This window comes from Eschrichtius robustus, chromosome 2 (genome assembly GCF_028021215.1).
Source record: "Eschrichtius robustus isolate mEscRob2 chromosome 2, mEscRob2.pri, whole genome shotgun sequence".
NCBI lineage: Eukaryota > Metazoa > Chordata > Mammalia > Artiodactyla > Eschrichtiidae > Eschrichtius > Eschrichtius robustus.
Genome location: NC_090825.1, coordinates 72,146,293 through 72,169,078, shown reverse-complemented (window position 1 = coordinate 72,169,078; position 22,786 = coordinate 72,146,293). Strand labels below are relative to the sequence as shown.

The 22,786-nt window shown below is 33.8% G+C and overlaps 1 protein-coding gene across 1 annotated transcript; it reads left to right on the top strand.

Annotated features, from left to right (window-relative positions):
- The first annotated feature begins 550 nt into the window (after positions 1-550).
- Positions 551-15,958, top strand: CETN3 (centrin 3). The gene is made up of 5 exons (XM_068533771.1): positions 551-690; positions 2,518-2,653; positions 4,253-4,367; positions 10,178-10,369; positions 15,765-15,958. Exons 1-5 carry the CDS (start codon positions 674-676, stop codon positions 15,806-15,808), a joined length of 504 nt encoding a protein of 167 aa, XP_068389872.1. The 5' UTR covers positions 551-673; the 3' UTR covers positions 15,809-15,958.
- Positions 15,959-22,786: the final 6,828 nt, after the last annotated feature.

Here is a 22,786-nt window from a genome sequence, read left to right as displayed (position 1 = left end):
TCAAAGTATAATCCATAGCACCTGCCTCAGACTCACTTGGCGTTTGTAAGGAAAAAAAAAAAAAAACACGCAGATTCACACCTACTGGAATCAAAATGAGGGATATTTAAATCTGCGTTTTAAACGAACTACCCATGTACTTAAACCATCCAAAAATGTAGAACACAAGGCAGTCAAATTTCGCAGACCGCGTTCGTAAGCCACGCCCTCCTTCTAGCCAGAGGACAGCCTACGGCGTCTCTCTTCCCTTCCCTTGCCGCCCCGTCTCCAGACACTGGCCCACAAGCCGCAGGCCTTCTCCCCTGAGGCGTAGCTCAGCCACCTTCCGACCGAAAAGCCAAACAGACACTCAGATCCGCGCTTCGCAAAGGATTAGGGGGGAAAAGCAATAGGCCAATCTAAAGGGCCGGAGGCGTAGCGGGGGAGGCCGGCAGGGACATCTCTTTGATTGACGCGAAATATGCCCAATGAGAGCAGAGGACTAGTGACGCTTTCGCCTCAATGAGCAGGACATTAGCGATTTCAACCAATCCAGCTCAGACGTGTCTACCTTGTGGGAGGTGCTTGAGGCCGCGGAGGTCGTTGGTGTCTGTTGAACGGCTTGTGGAAGTCGTGCTGCCTTGGGTAGGGGTTAAAATCGTTCTCGAGAGGAACGTCTCTGTCCGAAGAGAACATGAGTTTAGCTCTGAGGTCGGTAATGAGCAGGCGGCAATGCTCTCCACACTGCGCCGCGGGTCCCAGGGCGGCTCTGTGTGGAAGGGAGGCAGCTTGGGGCCGAGGCGAGGAAGGGAATGCTGTTTGGGACGAGAGGAGAGATCTTTGGCCAACCTTCCCCGGCCCGGACCCCTCACCCTGGCGGCTCTGGTGAGCTCCGCACACTTCTGCTGAGGTGGTCATTTCTGTCAGGGCGTTGGGCTTTGGACCGCCAAGAAGGTGGGCTGTCTTAGTCTCGAGGAGGCAGTGAAATATCGCGAGGTTTCTATGCGTGGTGTTTGCGGGAAACCAGGCCTTGGAGCATCCCTTGTTTCAGTTCCTTGTCAGCGGCTTCCAGCTCGCTGACCTCCTGCTAACATACTTACCCATAAATTTTGGAAATAACACAAAACCCACTCCTCGCTCTTCTCCTGCGGCCATGCTTTACGGTATAATCGGAGACACATTTTAGTGATTATAGTTGGTAATCTCTTAGATTTCCGAAATGTCTTAAGCTTCTTTACCTTTCCTTCAGTTCCAACCTCTAACGCACTGTTTGTTGCCTCCGCCCCCAACCCCAGCTAGATGTTTTACCTTAAAAATGTCTATGTAGTTACGTCACACTAAAAAGGTACCGAGTTCTAATAAGGGATAATCGTGGTATTCTTGGATGGGGTCAGCTGTTGGTGGGTTGCGAACTTGTCCCTTCAGAATCTTGGGAAGAGAATGACCCCCGGGAGCTGCAAGTTTGTGTGAAGTCAGGTCTCTTGTGAAATAACTTCCTCAGCTTTGTCATACCTCTTTTGGTCATTTTTAGTCGTCTCTTGCCTTTTTGGGGGGTAGATTTCAGAGAACAAAACAACTTCAAATGCAAATAAAGTCCACTGGGTTTTACATTTTTTAAATTTATAGAATTCTTCCGTTTCAAAACTTGTTCTTATGCAAGTTTTGTAGCCCCATTTGAAAATTTGGAACACTTAGATCGACACCTCTTAAGGAAGACATTTCTGGCTTTTACAGTAAATTACTTTCTTAAAGTTTTTTCAGAGTTTATGAGAAATTAAGTCTAGATGTATATGTTAAGTGAGATTTACAAGACTATTGACTCTTCACGTTATTATATAGAATTAGCACAAATATTATGTACTTTTTTTGGTGTTTAGTATTCATGGTATGCTTAGGTTCATTATTTTGGCTGATTTGTTAATATTAATGGGAGAAATTACAAAGAAGTGCCAAACTGTTAAAAATGTGTAATCTAAAAACATTTTTAACCCACAATGCCAAAATAGTTTGTAAGTTAATTGATGAATTAGATGTTTTTTGCAATGATTTTGATAATTATAAGCACTATAAAAGTAAACCTAATCTATAGTGATCATCAGTTGTGAATTGAATTTTTTTTTTTTTTTAACAGTCTATATTGTAGAATGATGGGACTACGGTTGCTTTGTTTTTTGTTGGGGTTTCTGACATAAAACTAGTGTTTCTTATTCACAGTTCTTGTTTCTTCCACAGTAATATTAGTGGGAATAAATACAAAGCTAGGAAGAGGGAAAGCTAGGTCCTCATTTCTTTTAATAACCTGTAACACTTTTCAGTTTAGGAAGTACACATTTATAGCAGCCTAGACTATAAAATGAGCAGGGCTTTGACTCACGTAGGGAAAATTTCTTTATATTTTTACAAAATACTTCCTTTTTCGAAATTTAGAAGATTATTCATTGGCTAATTTTTATTGCATTTTTGGAATTTTATTATTTAGAAGCCTAGGAGAATAGGATTAAAGTGGACTAAATAGACTTTTTTCTTATCATTTCATAGAAATGAGCTTGTGGTTGACAAAACAAAGAGGAAAAAAAGAAGAGAACTCTCTGAAGAACAGAAACAAGAAATTAAAGATGCTTTTGAACTTTTTGACACAGACAAAGATGAAGCAATAGATTATCATGAATTAAAGGTAATATACTTAAAATATATCTTTTTCTGTTAAAATGATTTGCATTTTTGACAGTTGATTAAAAATATATTTTAAAGTGTTTTAATTAAACTGGTTTTGGAAATATGAAACCATTTTAAGCATTTACCATTAAGTGCTATAATAAAATTGAATAGTACTCAAAACATACCTTTTTAGAAACTCCTTTTCACATGGTAAAATGAATAGTATTTTAACTGTAAAAATATATTCCTATGGAGGAGCTTATTTTCCACTCACATACTTAAAAAATTTGAAACTGTAGGTTTTAAACAGTTCTAACTATATTCCTCTTCCCACTGTGTTTTGTTTTGGTTTGGTTTGGTTTTTTTGGTGATCCATTCATTTTTCAGATTGAGGGAGTGTTATTTGTTTTTTAATTTGAACATGTTATTAACAGTCTCAACCTATTTTCTCTGGTGCAAACAACATAAGTGATGTCTGATGTTGACACAATGCTAATGGGGAAAAAATGTCAATTTTAAGTTTTAGAATTATTTATAAAGAACCAAGGGGAAATTGATGTTTAAGGTAGTTTGGGTCTTAAACTCAGCACAATGAGAAAGATAGTATTTTTGTATCTCTTTAGCTCACTTTTTCACTGTTTTTTAGTTACCCAGCTTCAATCCATTCTTCCTTTATAATGTCTCTTCCATTTGTTGCTATTCTTATTATCTTGGTTTGGGATCTTATTTTATATCTGGAACTTCCTAAATGGTTTCTCCATTTCCTGTACACTATCATTAGATTCGTCTTTCTAAAATTCTTTCATCATATTATTCATTGCTCATAAACCCTTAGTGGCTCCTCATTGTACCCTGGATAAAGTTCAGATTTTTTTCATTTGTATTGAATGCCCTCCACACTTTTACTACCACCTACTTTTCTCATTTGCTAGCTGCTTTCTTCCGCCTGATCTTTTCCCATTCAGGTAAGGTAAACTGCTTTGTTCATTGCCTTCAAGACTATTCTTTATTTCTGTGTGTGTTTTAATACTAGTCATTCTTTTCTAAATGCCCTTCTACTCTACTTCATCCATATACGATTCAAGGAACAACTCGAATCTCTCCAAATAAGACTTCTTTAACCAGTAACATCTCTCCTTCCTTGTTACTAGTAACTAGATCTCTTCTTTCTCTAAGGTCAGGTTCTTAGACCACTTACTTGGTAACTAATCATGTCGAGTCTGATGAAAATTCTTATTATAATTTTTTTAATCTATTGTATAACTTTTTAATATTTATGCTGTGCCTTTTTTTGGATTTGTTTGTTAATCCTTTGAGAAAAAATAACTTATTAAAATTATCTGTGCACTAAAGTCAGTACATTGTAGAATGTATTCTATAAGCACTCATTGATTAGTTTGTCATTAAAAAAGGGATATATAAATGAGAAAAATTGCCATTTAATTTCAGTAATGAAGAACTATCACTGTTATTTTAGAGACATAAAACATACAAAAGAGTGTGTGTTTTATTGATGTGTTGTCATCTTTTAAGTAGTAAAAACTTATTTAAGAATTGGAATTCACTTCTTTTGTAAAAAACGTTTATAATTTGCTTTTCCCTTTTAATCCAAAAGGTGGCAATGAGAGCCTTGGGGTTTGATGTAAAAAAAGCTGATGTACTGAAGATTCTTAAAGATTATGACAGAGAAGGCACAGGGAAAATCACCTTTGAAGATTTTAATGAAGTTGGTGTGTATTTTACAATATTGTAAAGACTATTTTACAGTAGTCTTTGTAATCAGCAGTTTGTTAGGAAATTATCTGGTTACTATCAATATTTTTAGAAGTCTCTGGGTTATGGAATTTTGCTATTGAACATTGCTGTGTAATGTGGATCTTATTTTGGAGTTTTTTTGGTACTCTTTTTTTTTTTGCTAATTTTCAAAGAAAAAATAAGATTTATAGCTTCACTGTAAATGGGATTTATCTTTTTGTCTTTTGTTCTGAAGATTTTAACCAAGGAACTATTGTGTAGCTTCTCCCGGGAAGATGTCTTTCCATGCAATATGTACCTATATTATGTGATAAAAGTAAAAGAGTGATGAAAAAATTATTTTCTCACAGTAAAAGATAAAATTTGGTATATTTTTGTTTGGAAAATATTTCCCAGGATCATCCTAGTATGTGATTTTTGTTGGCAAAGTGGAAGGAGAGGAAATTGGTAGCAGTTGGTATCTTTAGCTGTAGATGAAGTGCATGCCTTCAGGTTGACAAAGCTTATGAGGGGCTTCCTACTCTGGATGACCTTGGTCTCAATGAATAAAGTCATCTCTTTAAAGTTGCTGCTGGGGAGAAGATTGTAGTAAGGGAGGCACTTAGCAGACTGGGAGCAGGAGAAAACATTTTAGAACAACCCACTGGGTTATAATATCAGCATACTATTTAGTTATTTTTAGATATTTTAAAAATCTAGGAAAATTCAGTTACACACAGACATACACACAAACCCTTTATTTTAAATATTCAACAAGAAGTAATATGAGAAATGAAAAGAAATGGCAGTTAGTATATGTGGAAAAAATAGATTCATATCATTAGTAATTTCTTTTAAATCTGAAAATTCAAACCAAAAGCAAGGAAAAAAGAAATTAAAGAACAAATAAATCTAAAAGACAAAAAAACCCACTGCACAGAAGATCCCCAATTTATGAACTAATAGATGACTATTTAGAGAGGCAGCTTGTCCCTTTGGAGAGCATATTCTTTTTTTTTTTTTTCTCTAGTTCGTAGAATTATTTACTTGAGAAGAGGTAGAGAGCCATCTTTATTTTCCCGGTATTGAAGCTTTCTGGGGTTTATGATCTTAGTTCAAGTTTCAACTTAGATTGTTTATAGAAACAAGGATCAGGATACAGTAGAAATGATAGTACTAGGAAAGAGCTATAATTCAGGCACATTTGGTACGGTGTAGTGGTTTAGCATGGACATTTTGGAACCAGGTTGCCTGGGTTTAGATCTTGGTTTTGCCACTTACTAGCTGTGTAACTTGGTCATTTTACTTCTCTGTGCCTCATTTTCAGCTATAAAATGGGGATAGTTGTATTATCTCATAGGGTTCTTAGGAGAAATAACTAAGCTAAAAATATGTAAAGTATTTAGAAAAAGGCCTAGTATGTAGTAAGTTCTATTAAGCATTTGTTGTTATTATTACTTCAAAAATTAGTCTTTGTTTCAACGGCTGGAAAATATGTATATCACTGGAACATAAAAAGTATTCTGCTCCATGTATTTATATTTTTCTCATTACCTTTTTCCTGTAGTTGTAGGTTATTTTAAGCACTATTTGCCTCTAATAATTTTACAAAACACATTATTTCATCTTAGGTGAATACAGTTTTAAAATTTTGATTTTATTAGCAGTTGAAGCCAGAGTCCCATGTAATCTCTGCCTTTCCTGACCCTGCATCTCTTCTGTGTTATTAACAGAACAGAAACACTGGGTTCCTTCTAGAATAAATGGTCATGAGTAAACGTCAGCCTGACTTTCAAAGATCAACCATTTGGCAGGCTTAGTACATACTTTTACTATCCTAAGGTTACCTATTGAGAATATCAACTGTTAAATAAAATTTTATTACTGTTTGGGAATCAAATAATCAAAAACTATTACTTTCCCCATTTTTTGATCATTTTTAAGTAGTAACTGGCCACAGATGAATGTATGTTTTATAGTTTGGGACAAATAACTCTAAATCAGAATATTTGAATCTTACTTTTATCTACTATCTATTACTGTTTAAGGATATTGTTCCACAGATATTTACAGGTATTTCTAGATAAAGTTTGGCACTTCATATTCTTCCCAATGCTAGAAAAAAGTACTAAAACATACTTAATGTAAGTTTAGAATTTAGACAGCCTGAGGCTAGTGAGTTACAGGTGTTTTAGGAATTGCTGCTTTAAAGTAAGACCAAGATAAGTCAGCTATTTGTACTTGTCTATTTTTGGCATGTACTATTTATTATTTCATTGCCTATTTAGAATAGAATATTATATTGTTTTTTGTTTTGCTTAGCAAACATTTGCTGAATTTTTTGGCATTCAGTACTATGCTGGGATGAGGGAGGGGAATTAATCAGAAGTTACTAAGAGTTTCTTCTTTCAAGGAGCTTACAGTTTAAATGTGGGTGATAACAAGCTATGATGCTCTGTGGTAAATTATAATTTTATATAGGGCAGTAGTGGCATACTGCAGCCCTTGGGCCAAATTCAGCTGTTGCCTGTATGCTGCCACATCCATTCTTTTTTTTTAAATTTTTATTTATTTATTTATTTATTTTTGACTGCGTTGGGTCTTCATTGCTGCGTGCGGGTTTTCTCTAGGTGTGGCAAGCGGGAGCTACTCTTTGCGGTGGCTTCCCTTGTTGCAGAACATGGGCTCTAGGCACGCGGGCTTCAGTAGTTGTGGTGCATGGGCTTAGTTGCTCCGTGGCATGTGGGATCTTTCCCGGACCAGGGCTCGAACTTGTGTCCCCTGCATTGGCAGGTGGGTTCTTAACCACCGCCCCACCAGGGAAGTCCCTGCCACATCCATTCTTTTATGCTGCTTTTGGGGTACCATGACAGAGTGAGTGGTTGAGATAGAGACCTTATGCTCCCCCGGCCCCCCCCCAAAAAAAGCCTAAAATATTTACTGTCTGGTCTTTGGCAGGAAAGTTTGTCAATTCCTGATCTAGAGCAATTGAAGACTTTGCAGAGGGGATTTTTAATTTAGGCTTTGGGAACAGGAATAGGATTTCATCACAAGGGGAAAATTGTGGGAGGGGTATAGAAAGGCATTCTAAGCAGAGAAAACAGCAACAACAAGGAGTAATAGTAGACATATAGCATGTTCAGAAAACTTCAGTTAGTCTCCTGCTCTAGAGGATAGGGAAATAACTGGAAAGGTAGGACTGGGCTAGCTAGGTAAAATCTTGCATAACACAGAGTTTGGACTTTAGTCAGAGGATCTATGTCAGTTTTTAAAGAAGAGGAGATAATATGTTTTAGAGAGGTAACTGTTGAGATTATTAAGGATGTGTTGGAGGGAAGAGATTGCAGGCAGAAGATACAGTTGGCCCTCTCTATCCCTGGGTTCTGGTTCTGTGGATTCAACGAACTGCGGATTGAAAATATTAGGAAAAAAAAATTCCAGAAAGTTCCAAGGAGCTAAACTTGAATTTGCTGTGTGCCTGGCAATTATTTACATAGCATTTACATCATATTTACAACTATTTACATAGCATTTACATTATATTAGGTATTATAAGTAATCTAGAGATGATTTAAAGTATACAGGAGGATGTACATAGATTATATGCAAATGCTATCCATCCCAGATTTTGGTATCTGAGGGGAGTCCTGGAACCAATCCCCCATGGATACCATGGAAACTGAGGGATAACTGTAATAGACTTTTTATGCTGAGGTTGGTGAGAATAAAAAGAAAAGGGGTACATTCAAGAGTAAAAAAGGTGGTAACCTCAGTACTCTAGGATATAAGTAACTGATAGGGTTTAAAGTTTTAATGTGATGTTTTTGAATTTGCTTTATTAAGTGATTGTTATAATGTATAAAGCCTAAGTATTTTGAGTAAGTACATTTCTGAGAGTATAATTAGATCATTTGAAAATTGAGTTACATGGACAGAAATTTGTGAAATAGATTGAACCCATCTTTACTGCTTGTATGTCAGTCGATTTATTTTCATTGAAAAATAAATATATTTCTTATAATTCTACTTTGTAGAATAAGAATAGAAGATGAAGGCCTGGAGGATAGTCACCATAAAGTTACAATGTTTTAGCTGTCCAGAATGATGGGTATTTATAGTTCCAAAGAAAAGTTGCATTCTAAGACAAAGTATTGATAAAAGATTATATAGACACATAAGTCTGAAGTAACTAACACAATTAAAGCACCAGTGGGATAGGAATTTATACATCTTGGAGCCCCATCTGTTCCCCACATCACCCTGTTGCTTCTTTAAATACATTAATATTTTCAGCAAGCTGCTTTTTTGGTTCACCTGTCATGTAAATTATTTAATTGGTGAAGAAAATTTCTTAACACTTTTTTTTTCCTTGTCCTGCTTTTTTGTTGGGACTAAATTCAAAATAAGTTGAGTATGAGCCATAGAGTTAAGTGTGGTATTTTATTTTGGTGTTATGGCTGTATATATGCCAACTCCTTTTTAACTGAATATTTATGAGCTTTGATGATTTGCATACTTATAGTAATATACTTCAATTAGTTACTTGGAAGACTTTTTGTATAAAATTAATGGATAAAAGAAAACTATTGAATATATGTGTAGATGATTTAACATTAGCTTGAATAGGTGCTTATTCTAAAGCTTATTCAACCAGCTATGAAAACAGCAGCAAAACAACTATTTGTGGGGGACTTGAATTGTATTTTTCTTTTGGATGCATTAAATATTCCAGTATTTTCCATCTATAAGCATTTGCCAATTTTTAGTGATTCTGTAAACCTCAACAGGACTGAGTTATTTTTAATGGGACAGTGAAGGTCATAAATACGTCTTGTTGTAGTGGTAGACTAGCATGTAGAATTACTTCAGAGATATTTCCTTTGATATTTTCAGAATTTTATCTAGTAACTTAAAAAATTTTATACCACAGATTTAAAATTTTCTGTTATTGTGGCTATTGATTAAAAACTGTGGTTATATTGAAAATATTAAGTTGACTCTATTATTATATATTATTACATTTAGTATTTTAAAATAATTATTACTATTGAGGCCTGAAATTACTCACATTTAATTTTAATTTAGCTGTCTGATAGTTATTATCTTGATGAACAAAATGGATTTGACTTTAGAGAGATCTCCTTTTCAGACCTTTTTTTTTTTCTTACTACAATCAGATTCAATCCTTTTAATAACTACTTTTGAGAAACCAAGAGGTTCTTTTAAATCATGAGGATATGAGTGGAATTTTCATCTACTGTCTGAGATTGTATCTGTATCAATGGTGGCAGTTAATTTTATAAATTTGTCAGGGGTTTTTTGTTTCTTTTTAAGTTGTATTAAATTTGAAGAACAATCAGTATTGCTATTAAGTTTAGCCAACAAACAACTTTTATCTAGTTGGTTTTAATTGTTTTGTTGGTATATCATCTCTACAACTAGGTTACAAACTCCTAGACTTGTGTGCTTGATGTCAGTGGAGCCTAGTACAATTCTTGATAATAGTAAACCTTAAATAAATATGGTATAAATGTAGTTTTCAAAATTTTGCTTCTGTGTGATATAGTTATACTTATTCTTATAATAGGATAAATGGTTGATAATGTAAAGGTTAAATTCTAAAATATGGATTTGGTTTTTCTAATTTTCTGTTTATCTCTTTGGGTTTTTGGACTTTGGCATTTTTATTGTCAAACTAAATGTTGACAGACTCATAGCTTTAATTCTCATCTAATAATTAGTTGATTTCACAAATGAATGCCTTTGAGACTATGAAGGTTTACTTTTCATGTTTTTTTAACTATAGTAACAGACTGGATATTGGAAAGAGATCCACATGAAGAAATACTGAAGGCATTTAAACTATTTGATGATGATGATTCAGGTAAAATAAGCCTGAGGAATTTGCGACGTGTTGCCAGAGAATTGGGTGAAAACATGAGTGATGAAGAACTTCGGGCTATGATAGAAGAATTTGATAAAGATGGTGATGGAGAAAGTAAGTTTTGAGTAAAACATACATTCCAAATATTCCTACTGTACACATATAGTAATTTTTTCTAAAACCGAATGATTTTCAAGACCCTTTGCAAACTATCTATTTAGTGTAAATGTTTTTCATCCTATAATGGGATTTTTGCATAAGTATTTCCCATACTCAGTTTAGAATGAAGCAGACCTTTAAAACCAACTGTACAGATTATAGTATGAGCTTCCACACTTCAAGAAACTGCTTTACTTTTCTTTGAGGTGAAATATCTCCAAAATTTCAGCCACTCAGTAAAATTTCAGCCTTTATGTCTTCTTCCTCAACCTACGTGCACGTCTAAGTTCTGTTGAGTCTACCCTCCAGATATTTTTAATCTGTTTTATTTCTTTGTTTACTGCTACTGTCCTAATTCAGGCCCTAGTTTCTTTGTAGGAATGTTATCATAGCTTTGTTCATTATTTCCTTGAATGCCTGCTGGGTACCGTGTTCTGTGTGCTGACTGGTGCTACCCAATGAAAGAGGCTGATGTTGTCCCTGCTCTCACTGACTTTACAGTCTCTTGTAGCCTCCTAATTGCCCTCTATGCCTATAAGCCTCTTTTCTCTTCCTAATTTGTTCTAGCAGCATTCTTTTCCTAAAATGCAGGTTTGGTGATGTCATTTTCCTGTTCAAACACTTACAATGATTCTTCAGTGCCTATGGAGTAAAGTCCAAAGTCTTCTATGATCTGTCGTACCATAATTATCTAGTTTTATTTCCCACTGTATTCTTCTACTTTCTACTTTAACCCTCACCTCCCATATAGTATACATACTTTGACAAAATATACTCTGTCCTATCTTTTTATGCTGTGCCTTTCATCATGCTATTCTTTAATCCTAGAATGCTCTAATTGCCAATTACTGTCTGCTAAAATGTTAGTCGTTCTCTCAGGTTCATTTTAAACTCCATCTTTTTCTCAAAAGCCTCCCTCAGTGGTCTCTGTTTATAAATTATGAGATTTCCATTAAGGGCCCATAACATTTAGAGAAATAAACTATTTTGACCTTTTGTACACTGCCTTCTGTTAGTTATATACATGTGTGTCACTCCAGTTATATTGTGAGCCATTGAAGAGTAGTTTGGAATCATATAGTGTGAAAGGCCTGAGGCTTTGAAATCATACAGACCTGGATTCGAATTGAATCTCTACCAGTTACTTAGTAGCTCTGTAATTTTGTGCAAGTTTTTAACATTGTCTGAGTCTCAGTTTTCCTATTTATAAAAATCAGAATGGTAATACCTTTCCGGATGGTTGTGAGTATTAAATGAAGATAATTGAAGGTGCCTAGCATTAAATGTAAACTTGTTTTCCTTTTTCTTCTTCATCTTTATATTCTCCTGCATTTTCTTGAACATGATGAGTACTCTGACGTTTGTTGACTTAAGCAGCGAGCAGGAGTGTGCATTACAGTAGATACATGTTGCTATAGTACCAACTATTCATTTTTACATAAATATATATAATATATATATATATATGTATATAAAACCTTGGAAATACTGGCATGCTTCAATAAGGAGATAAGACAGTAGCAAATAGTTATCAGCTCAGATTGTCCATTAGAATTGCGCATTATTGTGCTTTCTCATTATATTTATGTGACTATTATTTGAGCATTATACAACTTTTCTATTTTTAGTACTAGCTCTTTGAAGGGTATCGATATAGTTAGTTATATTTGAAAACAGAGATGATTAAAACTTGAGAAAACTTAAAGGACTTCTTAAGCTGTAATTCTAATATTTGGATTTATAATCCGCTGTCTTCATAGTTAAAAAATGTTTGTCTTCCCTAGCTGTTGATTATTACCCTAAATTAGCTTTAAATGAGTTCCTTTATGTAAAGGTACTCTCTTCAGTGGTAGAGAGAATCTTAGTATGTCTTTTTCATACTCCAGCTACTTATGTGTCAAACGACCAGAGTTATAAACAGTTTCTTTTTCCTGTACTAGGCTCATGCAAGTTAGGTTTTAGTTATTAGCTTCATTTGACATTAGAATAAAATACCGGTTAGTAACCTGTTCTTAAATTCAAACTTCATGTGAAACTTTTCTTAGAAAATGTGTCCATTTCTTGCATCCCTTGCTAGACTGCTCTACCTGCTGCTTTTGAGTTTGAGTTCACACCTGTGCTCCATTGCTGGGAGATTTATTTTAGTGCATCCTTAAAACATTTCTTCGGTCCTCACTGCTTGCATTATTCCACTTTAAGTCACTGTACAACTGTTGCTTGGGCATCCTACTGTCATTTATTCACATGACTAACAGGCAAATAACACTTTTTTTTTCTTTTTTCCAAGTGACTGATTACAAATAAAATAACAGGCAAATAACACTTTTTATTTCTTTTTTCCAAGTGATTGATTACAAATAAAATACACCTGACACATAATCTTTTATTGTTAAGACTTGTCTTTTTTGGGGGGGATAGGAGGGTGGTCTTATCATGTTAAAATAGTCTAATCCAGTAGTTTCCAATCTGAGATGTGGGTATCTAGGGGTGGAGGCCTTCTGAGGTATTGTGCAGGGTCTGGGAGTTCATGTATGCATCAAATATTGTCTGTAGACCATATGAATAATAGTATTGCACATGCATACATATACTGCTTTTTTCAGTTATATTTAAATGCTATTGAGATTGATTGCAGAGTTTATATAGCTATTTGACATTATCTACTTCTCAAACGAGATATACTAAGGATAGCTGTTATTGTGGCAAGTCCAGAAAATTATTATTTAAAGGCATTTTCATATTCAGAAACAATGAGAACTCCAACCCTAATATGTTTAGTGTGGCTTTGGGTTACTGCCTTAATTTATATTTGGTCTCTGTAGCTATCTGAAAATCTGCCCATTTTTGAAAAAGTGGGAAGTTAGATTTTATAATAATTTATTAATCTGATCATGTAATCTGTTCTTTTTTTTTTTTGGACTGTAGGCAGAGTTTTTCTTAGATATAACTAACCTGCTTTCTTTGTATATGTTAAACTGGTAAAGATCATAATACTTCGCTTCCTTTTTTGGACTTCAGTGATTGTTCTGTTTTTACGAATTTTTCACACTTCAGTATTTGAGAGCAATGAAAAATTTTTTTTTTTATTGTATATATAGAATAATAAACATGGTGAATGAGGAATTAAAGGAAAAGAAGACATAATACAAAATATAAATACAGCTGTGGTAATGATATAGAAAGAATCCCTCCCAAGATTTTATAAAATAAAATACAGTAAATCATTTTGGAAAAGTGGAAGCAACATTTAAAAAACCAAAGTGGACCATCTTCTAAATAATTATGATGAATGTTAACATTTGTTTAGTACTTTATATATGTTAGATTCTGTGCTTAGCATGTTACATTGTGGATTATGTCGCTTAATTTACATAATAGCTTTTGTGAAGTGAATACAGTGTTATACCCATTTATGCATAGGATACATGCATATATATAGATGAGGAAACTAAAGCTCTGAGAGTTTAATAACCTGTCCAAGGTTATTACAAAGCTAATACATGGCAGAGCCAGACTTAAACTCATACTTCCATAATGACAAAGAATATGCTTTTAACCATAACACTGTATTGCCTCTTGTGCTATAAAGTAAAATATTAATTAGGTTTCTATGTTTATGGGGTTTTTAAAATTGTATACTATTATGGGAAACAGTGTGTTAGTAAAATATTCAACTGGCACTTCAGATATTAAAATTTGTTTTTTCCCCTCAAAGCCAGATGGTCTCTAAGGTACTTAATTTCTCTAAAATTTTTTATTTTAATGACATGTAGTAAGATTTACCCTATGAAATGATTGATTTATGAAAATTTTGTTTAAAAAGGCAGTGTAGAAAATAATGAAGTGTCATATATGTTTGATTCAATATATATTTTATCAAATGCCTATTTTAAGGTAGGCATTGTGTTGCTTACATCAAGGAACTTGATATAAGATACGATTGATAGAGAAGGTTATAAAACCAAATGTATAAAGGCATCACAGATTCTCCTAATTGTCTGAAAGTCTCACTGACGATAAAGGAGCTAGTTTAAATTCCTTAGCCACTTTCTTCCCTTCAGCTTTTAGGTTCACTTTTTTGGACTTAAGTATTTTGTTTTTAGGTATGAAATTATGGAATAGTTTAAAATACTTCTGAAATGCTACAGTGCTTTAAAGTGTTTACATATAAAGAATATAAATATTGAGTTGCTTTGTTTTAGAACTATATGAAGCTTAATTTGAAATTTGAGTATTGAGATTTTAGAAATTGAGGGAAAAAAGTTTTAGATCTTTAAGTAACAAAACATAAGTACTTTTCAGATTTTGAATATTTTAATCATGGCTCTATTATGCTGTTAAAATAATGTGTAGTCAGATCATTCCAAGGCTGCTTTCCTTACGTTGTTTTTCTTAAAAATATACCCTTGTTTCCTGTTTTGGTCTAGATGCCTCACTCTAGATTTTTCTAAATCAGGGGTTCTTAAATGAAGGTACATATTGATGAAATTGTTTAAAATTTTTATATATTTGGATTTTTTTTTTTTTTAACTAGGGCGAGAGGGGTCATAGCTTTCATAAGATACTGCAATGTATTCGTTTAACTGCAAAGGTTAAACATCAGTATTACAATTTATAAAATCACTGAACGTATTTTCAGTTTTGTATTACAGGTTTTGTATTCTGTTCTACTGTGTCTATCATAGTGTCGTGTAGATGTTTCATATTGAATGCATGAATTCATGGTTCTTTATCAGCTCCTGGACGGCTCATTCCTCTTAACTCCTTATAGCTTATTTTTTGCAGTATTTTTTTCTTTAACTATGTTTCATTTAGTTTTTCTTTAACATAGGCTTTTAAATATATAAAAGTTCCAAAAAACAATGATTTGACGTTTTTTCTAATTCTAATATATTTTTATCCTTCAGAATTCTAACTTACATGTGTGATATATTTAAGCTTATTTATTAAGAACGGGTTTGCTAAATGAACTAGTACAATAATGATTATCAAGAGAGTTTAACTATCTAAGAAATTTAAAATTTTAAGTTTTTAAAACTATTTTATTAAGTGTGTATAAATATTATGATTATGATGGATTTTTTTAACATATACCATTTTGTCTTTTTCCTAGCTAATACTATAGAATGTTAATTTATATTGTTTATTATATTTTATGTATTTTTGTATTCATGAAGTTCAATTTAATTAACGTATTCAACTTCCTAGCAAAGAAGTAAAAGCAAAAAGCTATGTCTTGGTTTATTAAGAATTTTGTATAATATAAAATTTAAAGATACTTAGTAAAATAGTAATAGTGTTCTCTGAAAAAAATTTGTATTTCTGACTTACATTTTCTTTCTTACCACAGTAAATCAAGAGGAATTCATTGCTATTATGACTGGTGACATTTAAAGAATTACAAGGATAAACACTAAGAATGTTGCAGTTATCATCTTATATTCTATTTTTGTGCCTGAAGCTGTGTTTAAAAAAAAAAAACCAACTTAGTTCTTTTTTCCAAAAGGACCAAAAATAAGCATCTTATGTATTCATATTTTACTACTGTTAAGTTTCTTTATATGAACAGTATTGTTAGTACTCTAATAGTTTAGCTTTGTATTTATAATATAGTTTTTATATATAAAGTTTTAAAAATTAAATCATGTGGTACACATTTTTTGAAGGTTTTTTATTTAGCATTAGTAGTCACTTTTGTTTTGGTGCACATGTTTTTCAGGCTTTCCTTAATAAAATGTTTATTTTTTAGTATTTTAAAATTTGGTAAAGTTTCTGTTTATTTTGATTCCAAATGTCTGCTAACCCTCAAGAGTATCTTTCTTAAATCTTTTCTCTTTACACGGTTGTTTTCAGAAACGAAAATTGAAATATAAATTGCAATAGAAGAGCACATTTTTCCATTACAAGTTTGACATTTGATGTTTCAGTACAAAATGATGACTCAGTATAGGCATAATTCCTTTTTCATGAGTCATGTCTTTCAGTTTGGAGGGAAAAAGTATTGTGCATATAGACTCATTTATCCTCATGTATTCAATATTATGTTCTGTAACGCTTTTGGTATCTTAAGTTATGACAGTTAAATCTGGATATTTCTTTCTTAAACTAATTGAATATAGTTTGAATCATCTAACTTCTTGACAAAGTGAAAGATTTAAATTTTGGAATTTTGATCTGTTAAGATAATTATCACTCAATTAAACGTCACAGTGATGAAAATAGGAAACTAAGCCACAGAAATCATTTAAGGCTCTGTTTTAGCTGTATAAAGGAACGTTCTGTGATTCACCAGGAAACAGTGGAGACAGATTTTCCAGATATTGGTGGGTTCTTCTTCCTTGTGGAAGTGTATGTTAGGGGGAAACACGTGGTTAGGGAAGATAGGTCATAGTAATAATTTGAGGCACTTTAAATGTTGTGAGCCTCCTAGAATATTACAGAAAGAGTTATCCACTAGAAATTTAACCAAAAAATCAGTAGAGAATAACGTAACGGTGGTGATATTTCAGATAGTTATCTAGAAAGCAAGTTAATTGTTCACCATATTAAAATTCAGTTTTGAATATGAAATCAGTGTTCACAGTAATACCAATATCCAGGGCAACAAATAGACTGAAATTTAAAAAATTGTATCACGTTTACTGATGAATTTGCCTTCTTATCTCAATCACAAAATATGTTGATTTCCAGGAAATTGAAGAATAAAGAAAATGAAGAATAAAACACAAACATGTATCTAGGCTTGCTAGTCTTCTACCACTTTATTGGAATAAATAACCTAAGGTACTTTTTGTCACTTAACAGAGATAACTTCTTTATTCTTAATATAAATGGTTACTCCTTGGGATGCCAGCATTTTGTTTCTTACTGTGGGTTGAGGGAAGAGTGCTCACTTCAGTTCTTTATGTTTGTGAAAGCTTTCTCCTACAGAAGGATATGAATTATTTTCAAGTTTTTTCCAGTGTTAATAACTGTAGAGTCAGAGGCTTATAAAATTGGCTAGTAGAGGCGGCAATAAGAAGAAAGGAGTGAATTTGCTTTAAACAAGAAGGAAGTGGAGGTGGGTATTAGTCATTTACCATTATAGTTATATTTATTATGCAATGGCATTTCATGATGTAAAAAAATAAGTTTCTTGCTAAACTTACCTACTGCATCTGCTGTTCTGGTATCCTGGTAAGCTTTGATAGTTTGGGATTTGTCAGCTAAGATCTTGTCTTACATATAAACCAACAAACCCTACTTTAAGTTACGTACCTCTTAACAGCTCCTAGATTACAGTCTGGCGGTAGGTAGTTGGGATGGGGAGGAAATCAAAAACATATTTGTTATGCACTTAATATGTGGTGTGGGTACTGCACTAGGCTTATTTAATCGTTTATTGCAGGAAATTCATACAGCACTTCTAGTGGAAGACTTTCAAATTTAGTTGATGCGCCAGTGTTAATGGTCTTGCATTAGCAAACACCATGATGAGTTAGACGATCCAATTGAGTTGCTAATTTCCTCAACTCCCTAAACCATCTGTCTGATGCTAATCTCTGGATGTAAATTCTCTTGGGAATTGCTAGTGATGTGTTCTACACTAAAGATAATTTCTAATGTTCTGAAGACCAATGTGAAGAAGGCAAAAGAGTTTCAAAAAATCACTTAAAATATGAAGTTAAACAAATTACGTAAGTAATATATAAAGGCAATATATAAAGTAAAAGTGAAAATTCTTTTTTTTTTAACTGCCAGCTCCACTCCCATTCCTCTGAATAGTATCAGTTTCAGTTAGACCTCAGACATCAAGAGGAGCACAACTGGATATTTTAACATAGTGTAATATAGGGAATAGGTTAAATTGGTGCTGGAGAACCAAAAAAAAAAAAAAAAAAAAAAATCAGGAAAGGAACACTGGGATAGCTGAGGGTAAAAGTTGTAGTTACTGGAAACTAGAAGCTGGGAGGAGAGGTCCTATGGAGCAGGGACTCGGAGATGGTTGAGGAAGGGGGCACTGGTAGGTGGTGCTAATGTTGATGGGGAATGATGAGGCTGGTTTGGGGAATCTCGAGAAAAAGCTGGAGGATGGAACCAAGTGCTGCTCCTGGAACGAAGAACTGTTGCCTTGGGGATGCTGACAGGAACTCCAGGCAAACTGGAAACAGCAAGAGTCTTTTCCCCTCCTGCCTTCCTGTTTTATTCTTCTAGTCCTCTTTTTAGTGGAGCTTAAAAAAATTCAGCTGGCAAAGGGGAAATGTAGTTTACACAGTCCTAACCCTACTGTTACACATTTGAATACAGAATAGTGGTTTGGAGCTGTGGGGAAAAAAAGTTTAATGACCAACACAATTGACCATATATTTTATGATCTAAACCGGGTTACTTGAGAGTGAAGGAGCTTAGGGGAGACTATTATTTATCTTGGCACAACAGGTGTAATTCAGAACTAGCCTGGGCAGACTAGGACATAACTGTCACCTGATCTCTGGGATAGTAACCATTGTTATTTTAGAGATTCTTTCAACCTGTTTCCTTTGTATTTACATGAAATTATAGAAGTAGTTTTTTCCACATGAGTAGTCTATCCATTCTTCAGCTAAGTTTTATAAAGGAAATGTCTTTAAAAATTTAGTAACTTAAGTGCTGCTGTGTTCCAGGCACACATAGTTATTTACATACATTATATATTTTAATCTCAGTAACCTGAGGTAGATACTGTTGGGTTGTCTTTATTTTACACACAAGAAAACCAAAGCTTAGGCTTAAGTAACTTGTTCAAGGTAATAGGAATAGGAATTGGAATTTGATCCTAAGTCTTCTGACTCCATGGCCCACCCATAGCCACTAGATTGTATTATCTCCTTACAATGACTTTTATAAACTATCTCAAGGTGTAAAGGATCAGACTTTTAAAACTACAAAACTAAGAGATAGAATCTGGAATTCAGAGGCTCAGCAGCAAAAGCATTAAACATTTATGCATAATCTAGCACGGCATTTGTTGTATTATGTATTATTCCATGTGAGTTAACATTTGGTGCCAGTCCTCTGGAAGCTAATAAGCTTAGATAGACTGTTTCTAAAATCATGGAGTCAATACATTGAAAAAGTAGATGTTTGGGAAAAAAATAATACAATATTAAGCAAATGCTTATTGATAAAGTGCATATTATTGAGTAGTCATAAAATATTTTCATTTTGAGAAAACATTTTTTCCACTTACCCTTTGTGGAGAAGATTTTATTTTAGGGGCTGTTTGAATGAAGAAAGAACTCTTTAAATTCTTGGTAGGAAATGGAAGGAACCTTGGGCTTAGGAGTATGTTTGGTAAAAGGATGTGTGGGAAGATCTTTGAGGCATCTAGCTGGAGAGGAGGAAGGTTTATGGACCTGATAGTCTAAAGCAAAGCTCTTGTCGGTCTCAGTGGTCAGAGAAGAGGGTCAGTAAAGGTTATTTTAATGGTAGAATGATGACTTGTTTAGGATTTGGGTTGCAAAGAGAAATTCTTGGGATGAAATGTGGCAGTCATCTGGATGGCAGCTTAGTTGGGTCTTGGAGATCTTGATTAAACAGCCTAGGCTTACCCATTCAATTGAAATAGGTAATTTGCCTACATATCCTGATTCTGCGTTAAGTCATATGTCATTCTACATTTACAGCATTCATTGAAAACTTCATCTAAGACTCTACAAAAGATTGCCAAATACAATCTAAAACTAGTGAAATCAAGTCAAAATCAAATGTTTTTTCTGAGATAATATATTTACATTAGAGTTACCTTTGTGAGTTGTACTGTAAATATTGAGTGTAATTATAATAGTATTATCTAATTGTCTACAAGAATCCAAGTTGTCTTTTTCTTTAGAACTTGGGAAAGCTGTATGTCTTGTGCTGTTCTGAGAATATGTAAAGTATTTTTTCATTGTATGATAATTTTGGGAAGATTACTGACATTTTATAGAATCAAAGATCAGCAGGGTTACTTCCATTTTATACTTAATTAAAAATATTTTAAAATGGGTTTTCTTTATTCCATAATAAAAGAAATCAGGAATACTTAATAGACTTCTGGAGTCCAATATTTTTAATTTTAATATGATTGTAACATTTGTCCAACATACCACTGTGTTCTCTGAAAAGAGCAATTATTTCCTCCGTGTGGCATCATCATAGACTGTCTGCCCCCAAGGTCTTCCAAAAGGTCTGTGTAAGCCTGACAGCTAGGAAACGTGTACTGTTGTAGAACATAAATTCTGTTGACTCATTGATACAAGCCTACTCCTAATGGATGTCTCTTTAGAGTAAATAGCATTCAGCATACATCGGCTAAATGCTAAATGGTTAAAATATGTCCAAATCATATTTCCTATCATGGATGACCTCCTTAAATTTCGCAGCAGATTAATGATTTGTGTTTGGCTTACTGAGGAGCAGTCTTTCCTTAGAAAACATGCATTTTGCTTGTGTTGAAAATTCAGGCATTTAAAGTCCTTGCCAGGCTGGTAAACTTAACCATACTTTAAGCAAAATCTACATTTTTCTTTTTCATTTTCTATTAAGATAAACATATTCAATTAAATCTGGAATAGCTGGCCAAAACTAAACTTTCCAGGAGACTTTTTCTATACCAATCCTGCTGAGATAGGATTATTGCTAACCTAAGTCCTAAGAGATGATGTGATGTTTTTCAGCATTGGCAATAAAAACAAAATAACTCCCTCATAGAAAGAAAAGCAGCAAGATATAGATTCTAAAGATTTTCTTTACGAAAGAAAACTGTGTTCAAATCTAATTGGCTATTTTCACTGCTATAGCAAAGATTAAAAGAAAAAAATAGCTAGGAAAGATTTTTTAAAACTAGAAAATGTAATATCTGTTGTAACTAACTTATTTGGTTTTGGGAAAAATTAAATCAGATTATACGTGTGAAAATGTTTTGTGAATTGCAAATTTTATTAAAATACGAATTTTTATATAATTAGGCGTGTACTTTGGTTGGAATTATTGATCTATGGGCCCAGGTGACTTAACAGTTCTATAGTCTGATCCTGGAAATTCTGGGATCTCCAAGGCCCCTAAGGGACTCTCAGGTGTACCCAGACCCAGGTAGCTAGGAGATTGCTTAGAGGAAAATTTTAAACACACATTAGTTTCTTCTTTGGACTGTTCATAAGCATATGAGCAGGCACAGTGTTCAGTCCATTTGAAGGAAGTATATTCTTAGGGAACCTGGGGTATCTCAAAGTAGAGAATTATATAAATCATATACTGTTTACATTTGGTCAAAACAATAATAATGTTAATTATTTCCATTTGGTTGAAATAAGCTTAAAATCATAACAGTTTATATTTCTACTTAAGTTATTATGATCAAAAGATATTAAAAGCATTATTGTAAAAAGCTAATCTTAATTCCTAGCAGCTATTAGGGTCTTCATTTCTAAAGGGTATTCATTTCTTCATTTCTAATTCATGTGAAAAAGAGATAGAAAAGGCAAATTTTTTTCCTTAAAGAGTTGTTTCTATTTTATTGATAATTTATATCTCATCTTTTTCCAAAGAAAAATTTATAGCAAACGTCTCCAGCACAAATACAGTAAGATTATTTAATGAGCAGTAATAGATTATAAACCAGATGGAAGGAAGAAGAGACAAATCAGAGTCAACTTCAGTTATTCAGTGTTAACTTGAAAGAGTTTTCAAATTAACTGGCTAGCAGAGACCTGGGACAAGGCTTATCTCCCCATCATAAATAGCTGCTTTTTACCCCTTTCAGTCTCTCCTTCTTCCTTTTGTCTCCCTGGGATTGGAGAAGTGCTGAGTTAACTGAGAAGCATCTCTGTTTGAAGTGGGGGTGAGAACCTACAGCAGCCCCTTATTCTCCAGTACATGCCCCCAACTCCTAGACTATAGGGGAGGGAAAATACTGGATTCCTGCTATACCTTAGTGTTGTTAATCTACAGAGTAGTTAACCTGTTCCTACATAATCAAGACATTTGTTCCAGGAATCCAGACCAAGGTAAAAGGTGAGGGCTAAGAGGTAAAAAAAATATAAGCTTGATTTAGACTCTGACTTACTGTGTTGATGTAGAAGTTTCCGAAGTGCAAAGTAATTCACAGACTCATTGTTTGCCCAGTGACATACCCCATATACTACTTTCTAAAGAAAGTCTAGAAACATGAAATCAAAAGAAATTAGGATTGCTGTAATGTATGGCCCAGTATTTTAAAACATGGCTCAGGATTCTGATAAATTGGGCACTGAGGAATGCCCAATTCAATAGCTGCTAACCATATCAATAGCTGCTCAGGGGTTCCTAAGCCTCAAGGAAGCCAGAGATTTAGGAGTGGTGTGGGAGAAGCTGGAAGGAGTTGTCGGAAAAGGA